This window comes from Columba livia, chromosome 2, assembly GCF_036013475.1.
Source record: "Columba livia isolate bColLiv1 breed racing homer chromosome 2, bColLiv1.pat.W.v2, whole genome shotgun sequence".
NCBI lineage: Eukaryota > Metazoa > Chordata > Aves > Columbiformes > Columbidae > Columba > Columba livia.
The window spans coordinates 25480501-25492550 of record NC_088603.1 but is presented as its reverse complement, the minus strand read 5'-3'; the positions used below and the strand labels follow the sequence as shown (position 1 = coordinate 25492550).

General features: G+C 42.9%; 1 protein-coding gene and 1 long non-coding RNA gene across 2 annotated transcripts; one reads left to right on the top strand and one right to left on the bottom strand.

Moving 5' to 3' along the window:
• Window positions 1-2361: 2361 nt before the first annotated feature.
• On the bottom strand, window positions 2362-6176 carry GATAD1 (GATA zinc finger domain containing 1). The gene is made up of 5 exons (XM_065051051.1): window positions 5880-6176; window positions 5633-5758; window positions 5232-5291; window positions 3429-3612; window positions 2362-2656 (listed from the first exon to the last, which is right to left on the bottom strand). Exons 1-5 carry the CDS (start codon window positions 6072-6074, stop codon window positions 2466-2468), a joined length of 756 nt encoding a protein of 251 aa, XP_064907123.1. The 5' UTR covers window positions 6075-6176; the 3' UTR covers window positions 2362-2465.
• LOC110360516 (uncharacterized) lies at window positions 5571-11331 on the top strand. Its single transcript, XR_010470010.1, has 2 exons — window positions 5571-5777; window positions 11062-11331. It is a non-coding gene; the product is annotated as an uncharacterized LOC110360516 (long non-coding RNA).
• The last annotated feature ends 719 nt before the right edge of the window (window positions 11332-12050 follow it).

The window sequence follows — 12050 nt, the reverse complement described above, 5'->3', positions numbered from 1 at the left end:
CACATTTGTTTTAGATTACCTACTATGTCACTTAATAGTTTTGTTTTTATCCTGCTGTTACTTCTGCAGGGTTTTTGTCAATCTAATCTAATTTAACTTCCTTAAATGTAGTGCTGCTGGTGATTCAAAAGCAGTGAGGGATGACAGTTTTTTTGGATTCTGGCTTTCACTTCACAGTGGCAATGCTCACAGTTCTTTGCTTTTTCTTACGGAAGTTCCAGGATCCATATCCTTTACCTGGAGCTCTGCTCTTTGCTACTGTAAGTAGAACATTTATACACCATACTTTTTCTTCACAAGAGCAAGATATTATCTTGCTACAAACTCTTTTATTTTGCTTAAGCTTTCAAACTACATGTCTAACACAAGCCTGCCAGCAGTGCCTTCTCTCAGTATGACCTGCTGTTTGGCATAGGCAGGTGCAGAGACACGTTATGAGCAGGTCAGTCCATGAAACAAACTTCACACTGTAAACCATCCATTGATATTTCTCTAAATTATCCCTTTTATATTACAATTTATTAACAAGTAAGGCAAATGGCAAGCAAGAACTTTTCATTTGGTGTAAATTGTAGAAACTCAAAAAAGCAAAACTGAATGTAAGCGTTGTTTTCTTCCCTCTTCCTACAAGGATTTGACAAGGAAAGCAGCTGAGCTCAAAAGTCAGCCCAGGGAGGAGCAAAACCCCTTGGGTTATGCCGAGGCACCACAGGGACTTCAGAGCGACCCCATGTGAAAACCTTGTGAACTGCAGAGAAAGGAGAGAAACATTTGTGTAGGAGTCACTCTGGTTACTGTAAATATCTTAAAAGAGTCATTAGTTCTACTTTCTTGTTAATTTAATAAAGATAAATCAGCAAAAACCGAAATCTACAGGAAGTGAAAGGAAGATCAGAAGCAAAGTCACCTTGGGGTTAATTACCTCAACTCTGAACATGGGCACCCATTTTGTGTATGTAGCAAATGAAGTTACTTAACACTCAATTAACAGTATACTGCTAATTTCTGACCATTCTGAACTGTTGCAAATACCCCTTAGATTTAGCATCTACTCCCTTAAGCCTGACTGTTCTTCCTTGTATTTGAATGGGGCAGAACTGAGGCTGCAGACTGAAATATATCTGGTTTGTAATGTCACAGGTCTCACCGTATTAAAAGTCATCAATACCTGCAACTTTCAAAATATATTTCAAAGTTTTGCATTAAGTTAAAATATAAGTCTAGTGCAACTTTCATAGACTTTCATACAATATACTAAAGTTGATTTGGGCCTTTTGAGTGCTATGGTCACATACGTCCAAAAAAAAGCGGAAAACATCTGTAAGCGTATATTTAAGGCCACTTACAGCTCTTATTCTTCATAAGCAGCAGGAACCACTAATCCCAGGGAATTCAGCCCCTACAGGCACATCTCACAGTGTCTGGAGCCGACAGGCTTGTAGAAAGTTCAGTGTAGATAACTTAAACATTGGTATTTTAGTATGTAGCATTTTCCCCATTCTATTTAAATATTTTCATTTGTATTCTGAGACTCTCAATACATAAAATCAGTCTTTACCTCCCTTAGCAAATGTTTTTTCCATTTGAATTGGTTGCGGTTTTATCTTACCATCATTAATTGCACACTGAAAAAACACTTTAAAATCAGTTTTGAGACCAAGCTAACACATGCACAAATAGTAACAACGTGAAACTCGAATCACACATCAGTGTTGGCTTGCTCAGGAAATGAAGATACATTTCTGTCATGAGGATGCCAGGATGGCAATGCCTAAGAACATTAACTTTTAAATCTGCATTCAGCTTTCCAATAAACTTATCCCCTTACATGAGCGAAGTTCAGCAGGAAGCTACATACATAGGCCCATGTTTTAGATTCAGCTGAACAGAAGTCCTTTAAAAGGTGACTGCTTTAAACAGGTACCGCCTTGCAGATGACAGGTTTTAGGTTGAAGATGAGAAATTTAAGTAGATCACTCTTCTCCGGTGTAACAGAAAACTGTTAACTGCATCGCTAACCAAGTTCAGTGTTCATCTGAAGCTAGTCTGAAATTACCTAAGAAGTAAACAAAAACTGCAGTTACAGTTAACTAAATTAAGCAATTATCATAAAGTGCTGCATGATTAAGAGTATGCCTTTTAACTCCTTTTCTGGAAAATAAGTTAGAAAATAAGAACACTAAAGGCAACTTTCAGAAGTCAATTATTTGCTCACCAAAGCTGAAGATGATATGAAACTTGAGCATTTGTCCCAAAATGGGCAATAATGTCTGGAGAACACAGAAATGACACACACAGCAAATGGAAAGAAAACTTCCACTTTAAAGATCTGATATAATTTAAAATAAATACCATAATCCATAAAGTAAAAATAAGATTTTATGGTTTTTTTAAACTTCTTGTATGGGCTTCACAGACCTCAGAATACACCCAAAATTAGTCGTCCAAAATACTCCTTTAAAAAACTATAAATTATTGGTAACAGTTTCTTTAATGGAGATTGCAGGAGTTGGTCCCACATGAGTCCATATATAGCCCTTCTCTGGTCTTGTAGGAACTGTAGGGAAGGGAGATGATCGAGATTTGAAATATTCTGAAGGTGCATGACAAACAAACTCTAAATACTCCATTTTCCTTGGGAGATCTTCTTCTGGTCCTAGGAAACAAAAACAAACCAAAACAACAGTCTTAAAAGACAAAATTTACAGGCATAATATTGAAGTATGCAGAACTTAAAAATACGCAACAACAGCCAATATCCCTTAAGAGAATGTGCCTTTTCAATCGATGACCTTCCTGGCTAAGCAGCCTCAAATACTAGACAAGAAACCTCTACCTTTATTTTTGCTGGGCTGATTTTCTTTTTTCCTGTCTGAAGCATGCGGTTATTTGAGTGAAGTACTTCAGTTAATATATTTTAAACAGATGCTATTTGTGGCCTGTCTGTCAAAAAGACTTTTCTGAGTTACTAGTAATTTTATAATCAGTAGCAGAATATTGTCTATGCCAGTGCTTGCACACTACGTATTTTACACACCCAAGACAAAACTCAGTTAGTTTGGGTCACTTTAAAAGAAACAGCTTGGGCTGGTACATAAGGTACTGTAATAACTTTGATTCTATCTATGGAGTAACTTTGATTCTCTCTATGGAGTAATAATTTGATCCTTAAAGTTGCAAGACTATAATTGTGCCCGTGAGCACAAATATCCAAATCACACTCATTGCAGTAGTGCTAATCCATATGACATACGTAAGAGAAATTACAAAGGTTATTCAAGTAAATGAGATGCATACAAGATTAGGGTCTAAAACGTGGAAATTGCACAAATGATCTTGGCAAAATAAAAAGTCCATTTGAAAAATACAACTCCGCATCAGTCAAAGCACATATAAGTAGTCGTATAAAACGAAAGCTTAAAGTTTACCTATGATGTAGGATGCTGGGTCAAAACAATCCTTGGGGCTGGCTTGTGTAGGAATGAGCCAGGTTAGCGCAGCGCTCTTTTCACAGTACTGGTCCTGAATAAACCCACGGATCTGTGCGTAGTATGTTTTTCCATCCTGCTCATCAACCACTGAAACAACATCTCCAATTTGATAGTATACACCCTAAAAGACATACAAATGATAATTAAATCAAACAATCTGGTTTTAGAAGCTTCACTCTGTGATTCTGATCCATGTCTTAAGTATCAGTAACTTATCTCAAATTACCCCAATCTCGAAAGATAGCCTTAATTCAGCCACATGCAAAAGGACAGTGGCATAAGACAGTGCTGTCTCACCTACGCAGTCATCAGCACTGCTTGTGTGCAATCACCCAGTGTCTGGGAGTCTGAGTTCAGTCCCGAAATTGCTTATGAGACCAGACAGGCAATTCCACACAGTTTCTGTCCGCCTGATCTCTCAGAAGCAACGTGGCCTTATCCATCTTCTAAGAAATAGTGCTCTCAGCTGCTCTACATCCCCCGCTCCCAGGAGAGCTACACCTCCTGTCTGCAGAGTGGCGACAGTTTCATTCTGTTAGAAGCAGGAGAGCGCAACACCACCTTCTAGAAAAGATAACTGTAGTATTTTCCCTGTGTATGCAAGGAAAGCAGCTTTCTGTGCATGAAGAAGTTCGCTCATTTGAATGCAGAGGAGTTCCAAAAGACAGATCCACCTCATGTCACCTCCCATGTCACTCTGTAACGTGTGAGGCTGCACAGCAAAGGCAACTCATGGCATAACAGTGTCACCGAGCACAATGCAGCATCTGTGCTATCAATATTGGAGATTGCCAAGCATCAACCAGGAGGGTTCTGTTTATAAAACAGATTTAAAAGACCTCAAAAACCCCAAACAATCCCCTTCTCAACAATGCAGCAAAGTATCAAAATAAAAACATTTTGCATAAAGAGACCGGGTTAAATAAAAGTTTTGACATAATTCTCAGGAATTTCTGAAAAATCCAAAAACACGTGAGAAAAGGCATCAATACTTTTCCAAACTAGTCAACACGAGAGATTCATCTGGGACATGAGACGCAAAGCATCAAGTCTCTCGAGAGCACACGGAAGCTCGCTCTACCACTTCCCTGGCTGTGCTGTCTCCCAGTGGCTGTCCTGACCTTTTCTTTGGGGGAAAAGGCATTTCCAATGGTTTGCTTGTACTACTGGGAAACAAAAGCAAATTTCAGAACTTTGAAACATTAACACTGTGGCATGCTGGTAGGGACGCTCTCAGGCATGGCTGTGAGAAGGGCTAGCTTCTGCTTGCATTGCAGTAGTCCACGTATTTCATTCCAGGGTGTTCCACACTGCTTGCACCCAGCTCTGAAACTGCAGGCAGTTTAGACTTTAGGGCAGCGTGACCCATCCCCTCTACAGGCAATGTTCTCTGTGCCCAAGGCAGGAAACATCACACAAATTCTGGCAGTCAGCTATAGCAGCTTTTCCTTGACCTCTGCACAGTTAAAGTTTGAAAAGTCTGATTGCAATAATTACTAGGGAAACCAGATGCATCTTCTTCTTGGACAAAAAAAATGGCACGACTACGTAAGCTACTGTGGTAAACTACCTTGCAAGACTTAACAGCAATGACATAGAGCAAAATCCTACAGAGCGGCTAGGCAAGGAAGAACAGCTTCTGTGACACATCCCTCGTGCTTTCACTACCCGCGATAAGTTTTCAGGTTGGAAACAGAAACAGCAAGACCCTTTTCACAAAAAAACTTGCATAAACCATACCTTATAAAAGATGGATTCTGCTGTAATTATAGTGGATACAGACTCAGGAGCCTTGATGGGCTAAGGAAAGAACACAGAAATGGAAAATCAAGAGCGTTAACCCACCATAACAATTCCATCAGGTTTTGTTTTTTTTTCATTTTAGGCAACGAGCTGATACATTATCTTCTTAGAAAAATCAGTAAACACAAGAAACCGGGTCCAAATATTTACAACATCTATAGTTTGAAACTGAAAACAACAACGTCAACACTTTCATTCTCAGGCTCTTAAGCGGAGAAGCAAGAACTAAATTCACGTGGCCCGTTTCTATTTACACAAAACTCCTTCCCCCAAGCACGGAGCCTGCGGGTCGGGACGCTGGGGGCAGCTCCTGAAAAAAGCCCCGCACACCGCCTTACGTTCTTCAGCTTGAAGATGTGCCTCCGCCCCTTGCCCTTCGTGGAAACCTTCTTCTCCGCGGCGGGCGCTGACTTGTACTTGGTGTTCCGCAGCCGCGCAGAGCGCCGGTGGATCTCCTGCTTACTCTGCGGGGGGAATGACCGGGTGAGTGCAGGGCGAGGGCGCTGCCCCGGCGGGAGGGGCGCCGCCGGCCCGGCCCGGGCGGTGTGGCGGGGCGCGGAGAGGGCGCCGGGCCCCGGCGCTCACCTGCTTCCCGCCGCCGCCGCCCCCGCCGTTGCTGTGCTGGGCGGCGGCCGAGGTGGTGGCGAAGGCGGCGGGCCCGGGCGGCGCGGAGCGGGCCGTGCAGTTGTTACACAGGATCTCGCCCTGCCCGCCCTTCTTCCACATGGAGGAGGACGTGCTGCGGCACACGCTGCAGGTGGGCTTCAGCCCCAGCGGCATCCTGCGGCCGGCGGTGGGGCCCGCGGCCCCCGGCTAAGAGACGCGGGGAGCTGGGCTCCAACACCGGCCGCGGCGCCGGCCCCTTCCCGCCGGCGGCGGATGTGGCTGCGGCGGGCGGAGCGCGGCGGCCGGCCCTGCCCTCTGCTGGCTGCGGGCCGCCCGCCGCCGGAGGGGCCGCCGGGCTCAGCCCCGCGGGGCAGCGCTGGGGCCCGGCACAGGGGGGCGGCTGCGGCCCGGCCCGGCCCGGCGTGGGCAGGGTGGCGGGGGGGACCTCGGCTTGCCGGGGGAGTCAGGGGGCAGAGCGGCGCTCGGTGGGTCCGTGTGCTGGCAGCGTCAGGGCTGTTTCTCTCAGAAATGGCAGACGGCACGTGTTGGTTCTCGGTCTCCAAAGACTCATGGTCCCTGTCCCAAGCAGGGCGTATTTATTGCCTCAGCTAGGGCTGGAGCGTCTTTCTTAGGAAGAGAAACTGACAGTTGGGTCTGTTCAGACAGGAAAAGAGAAGGCAGAGAAGGGATTTTACCAATGCTTACAAATATCTGAAGGCTGGATGTCAAGAGGACGGGACCAGACTCCTTTCAGTGGTGCCCAATGGTAGGATGAGGTGCAGTGGGCACAGACTGAAGCACAGGAGGTTCCATCTAAACATGAGGAGAAAGTTCTTTATTTTGAGGGTGCCAGAGCACTGGAACAGGCTGCCCAGAAAGGCTGTGGAGTCTCCTTCCCTGGAGACATTCAAAACCCACCTGGACACACTCCTGTGTGATCTGCTGTGGGTGATGAACCTGCTTTAGCAGGTGGGTTGGACTAGGTGATCTTGAGGTCCCTTCCAACCCCAGCCATTCTGTGATTCTGTGAAGACAGTAATGGAGAGAGCAGTATCCCTCCATACTGGTGAGACCCAGAGGCAGCCCAGGAGGAGACCCCGTACCCGCAGGCCAGCACAGAAGCTGCCTCTGGTACCTGCCCCATTCCCGTTTGCAGGGGGACGCTTGGCTCCATCACCCAAAGAGGTGCAGCTGCCATCCTTCCTACTCATGGGAAAATCGGGACAAGATGAACTTAAGTCGTTCTGATTCAGGAGAATGGTGACTGTGGATCTTACCCTCAATATAGGCCAGCTTTGGTCTTCCTTAAGCCAGCAGCTCCTCTTGCATAGACCCTCAGTCACATATCAAACAGTTTAAACGGCTGAGGAATTAACACATCTTGGTGAAGCTTTGCCAGCTGAATGCAGGAATCATAGATCACACAGTGGTTCCTCACCCTGATGCAACTTACATGGCCCTAACCCATCCCTTTTAGATGTTCCTCTAGTCTGATGTTAAGAAATAAATGCCTATTCACACATGAGGATCTGCAGCCTATTTGTTTCCATATTTAGCCTTCATCCTTTTGTTTCATTTAAACATTTGGTGCAAATTAAGTTGATTTACTTTTGTCTTGTTCTCAGTGGACACAAAGAACAAATAATCTTCCTTAATATTTTTTACATTGAGGAAAATGTTCCTGCTAAAATCAAATAGTTCCTTTATGTAAAAGGAGGCTATGTCATTCAATGGTATTATGGTAATAATTGCAAAACAAGTAGACAGAGTTTGCAGGGATCTGCTCGCAGATGCTCACGGGCGCGCAGCGTGCCCTGGCTGGAGCGTGTAGCTCCCAGTTGTGACTGTCCCTGCAGCTTTGCCTGTTTTGGTGTGGACGCATGGGCAGCTGCACTTAACCTCACGCACGCCTCTCTTTCACACCAGCTTTGACTTTCTTGTCTCAGGTGCCAAACATTTCCTTGTTCTGATTTAAATTCTATTTTACCTTCGTCTCCTTTCAAGCTGTTCATAGTTCGTGGGCTGTTATTTTTTTTTTTTCTCTGCTTCTTTAATCCATCCCTCTGTAGTTTTACATGATTGTCTTGCAGATCAGTGATCTCACAGAGACCTTTAAACTCTTCCCACCATCCTTCCCAAGCACCCACCTCAGAAGTCCTCCATTGCCGGGGCCCTCTCAGTGCCGTCACGTTGACATAGCATCACTAGTCTGTGTAGAGATGGGGTAGAAATGAGTCATGTCCCTTTCTGCACGGATAGGTACCTAGTACTTGGTAGAGCCAAGAAGTAACCCCAGATTTTGTGAGGTCTTTGGTTTCTGGCCCCATGGCACCTGGCTATGTCAAGCAATGGCAGAGATAACGTATCGTGACCACAAGTACTTCGTTCATTTAAAGCATGTTCAAGCTGGCTCTCAGGCTGCTTCAATTGTGCTCTCAAATGCTTCTGTGATACAAGAACAGCAAAAGTACACCTTTTAACAGAAGTTAGTATTTCTGCACTTGTCATGTTCTGCCAGTTGAAGCTCTCAGGACTTACTTGTGTAACAGTTGACAGTGTTTTTCTATTGTATCTTCTTGCAAATGGGGATCCTGTGAGACAGGCTTTCTGCTTAACAGGTTACTTTACAGTTTACTGTTTCTGGTTCATTTGAGATAGTTCTTAAGGATCTAGCGCTTGGAGCAGTTTTAACCTAAGTCTTTGAACAGAATTTGAAGTAGTGGTCCCAGCTAAACTACATGCCGCTAAAAACACCTGAGGCTTGGTTTTTATCCTTTACAATGACGATGCAGTATGATGCTCCTTGGGCACAACATCACTTGTGACTTGGAGATTATGTCTTTTGGCACTAGTGGGGAGAATAGGTACTGCTGTCGACTGTGACTAAGGAAGTTTGTTTTCTTTATGTATGTTTTATTGTCTCCACTATCAGCCACTGTGACAGGTGCAAGTGAACTCTGATTCCTGAAGGCACACATACACATTCCCACTGTGCATGTAAGTTAACTTGTTAATCACATAGCCTTTCTATTTATTTAATTAATAAAAATATATAAAGGAGATCTGCCAGTTGTGTAAGATTCCATACCAAGTGCAAAACAACTAGAGTTTTTTACCATTGCCAGTTTATTACTGTTTTACACTTAGATTTCAAAAACATGTCAGCATTTTGTTCTTTCCAGTCAGCTGTATTTAACAGATTACTTGAGGTTACTTGGGGTTGTCATAGTAGTATTTTTTTATTAACTTTTCCTCTGGGTAGCCAGCTCCCCACCCCTCTGCTTTCTGATGCAGCCACACATGCATTTTTTTAAAGTGGCCATAGTTCTGTATATTGCATGGGGAGTCCCTGTTGCTGAGGAACTGTGTAGTTAGAGCTTTTCCAAACTCCTGAAAGGTCGAAGGCTCATGGTATAATTTTTAGAGTCTTTTTGTCTCGTCATACACTAGTCAAAGGACCTGCTGTAGGAGGCAATAAACTGAGCCCGTTTCTTTAATTATCTGCAGTGGAACTTCACTGTAATACCTGAAACATTCCTGGTTCTCATTTCCTGGTTCTGATCTTAGTACCTGTGGCCTTTGTTACACTCTGCAATGTCACGTATACTTGTGAGCACACAAGACAGTTGTGAGTATACCTCATTTTCCATGAAGCTCTGCAGCACGTTGATCTATTTGTTGGATTCTGCAACCAATTAAAACTTGCCTAGGGTATTTTTCCATGGTTTAGTCCAGGAGCTTTGCTTACAGTCCCTGTTTTATTCCTTGTCTGCCTCTGTCAGCGAACTTCAGCCTTTCTCTACTTGGTTATTACAATGGAAGGTAGAACTACACTCATTCTTATTTGAGTTAATTGAAATTTCTTCAAAGATGAAACTGGACTGCTGTGCTGCGTTGATACAGCAGAAGCCCTGGACTCAGGAAAAACGTAGAAGGGCTGACAGGCATGAAAATAGCAATGTAATAGGAAATTGTAAGAGGATATGTTTTCTTTACATAACAAACTGCTATTATGTTTCAGTGTAAAGATTTCCAATGAGATTCTACAGGGCAAAGTAAGATAATTTATGAAAAATGTTTTGTCTTTTTTTTTTTTTTTTAACAGTAGCTACAAATAGGTTACGTCCTATTGGACCAGTAGTCTATAGTATAGTATTTTGATAGTCTATTCAAAGTGTATCCCTTGTGTTATGTCACCCACTTACCTAGTTTAAATCTCTAACACTATTTTGGAGAAGACCTGGAACAGAAAATGCAAAAATCCATCAAGACCGGCTGTGTATCAAGGGCAAGTTGCTTTATCTAAATATTTTACATATCTCCTTGTATAATGAATAAACATTATATACAGCACGAAGGTCTACATCCTAATGTTGCTTTCTGTGCCATGTATACTGTGCTCCATTTGTATGAAGAGAGTAAATGTGTATTTTACTTAGAGCATGAAAGACCCTACCAATTTTTTCTGCCTTCCAGGACAGAACGAATATCAAATCACAGGGAATGGAGTTGGATGTGCGGCGATAAAGAACGATGCACACGGAGCCGCAGAGATGCACACACAGGCGGCGGTCATGTTCAGCAGGGAGAGAAGAGCCAGGCAGAGCTGAGCTGACCCCTCTTTAATTAACCATTCTCAACTTACAGGTTTACAGATACAGGCCTGGACCAAGACGTTAGATGTTTTTTTTCAGTAACTGTTGTTCCAAACACACCACACTCATCTTGTGACTGTTTTCAGTCACGTTCCCATGGATATCTTGTTCCGACCCACTCTTTCACAGCCCAGGCCCAACCATTCACACGTCACACGTCCTTGGGTGCGGTGTTCCAGCCCGAGAGATCACTCTCACCAGCTTGGGCTATCACTCCTTACAGTAATGAAAAACAGACTTGAGTATAACCTGTCCAAGGCCCTTTATGTTTTGACTAATTACTGTGATTTAATCCTGTTAGTATTATTTATTCTTTGACTGTCCGGATGGTCACATCAGTATTGATATTCATTATCATCCAGGTGGCTGGAACTGTATGTCCTGTTGTTCCCACACTTCTTGTATGATGAATAAGCATTATATACAGCACGAAGGTCTACATCCTAATGTTGCTTTATGTGCCATGTATACTGTGTTCACTTTGTATAAATGTGTTTTTTCCTTAGACCATCGAAGACCCTACCAATTTCTTCTGCCTTCCAGGACAGAATGAATATCAAATCACGGGGAATGGAGTTGGATGGCTAAATTATAGCCAAGCAGAAATTGGACTGCTGTGCTCAATAACACTGTCTGTATACGCTCCAGGAGGCACAACTGGATTTTTAAGTGAGTGCTTGCTGCTGAATTATATGTAAAGACATCATGGTCAGAAGGAGGGCCTCAAACTCCAGATGCCTGAACAGAAAATAAATACAATCAATTTCAAAATAAGACTTTTTTAATTATTATTTTTTTTTTTAATTGCAGAATGTAAAGGTTTCTCCTATAACATGTATAAATTCTAATAGTCTTTGCAATTGCATTAGAGAACCTTGGCTGGCTAATTAATGATGTTGCTGTTTGTTTGCATCCCTAAAGATGATGATGTTGATTACACGGACTGCCATGCTAAAAAATGCGGACAGCAAGACCGACTGTGGCATTTGCAGAGTAAAAATGCTAGCATCTGACCAAGACCTTTTTTAAAAAAATAGATTATTATAAATGAAATTGATTTGATAATTAGAGCAGAAGGTGCAGTGGCCAAAATAGAACTGATGAATAATTTGAATACTTATGTTCACTGTCACTTAAGGAAAATCATCTGGGTTCATGAACTGATAAATACTCCTTAAAACCACTTCGGTAAAGGTAAATCATCCTTATGTAGCGAACAATTCTTATGTAAAAACCCCGGGGCAAAATCCCCCATATTTTTTCCAGTATCTTGTGATGGATATGACACTTATGCTTGGATGAAAACTGCACTATAATCTGAATCCTGAAGATTATATATTGGCAGTACTGAACATCTGTCTGGATATACTAAATATTTTCTTGCTTATATTCCATTTTTCTGGATATTCATGCAAATTACCTAAAAAGAAAAAAACACGCAAAACACCTTCTCAGATTTGTATTTCACTGCAGAAGGGATTTCTGTAAAGATCCA

Bases quoted from the DNA above. Each gene is read 5' to 3' on its own strand.
- GATAD1 (XM_065051051.1), bottom strand. From the start codon at position 6,074: ATGCCGCTGGGGCTGAAGCCCACCTGCAGCGTGTGCCGCAGCACGTCC. The intron at 5,759-5,879 runs GTGAGCGCCGGG...TTCCCCCCGCAG, and splicing joins GCGGCGGCGGCGGGAAGCAG to AGTAAGCAGGAGATCCACCG. The intron at 3,613-5,231 runs GTATGGTTTATG...TATGTCTTTTAG, and splicing joins CAGAATCCATCTTTTATAAG to GGTGTATACTATCAAATTGG.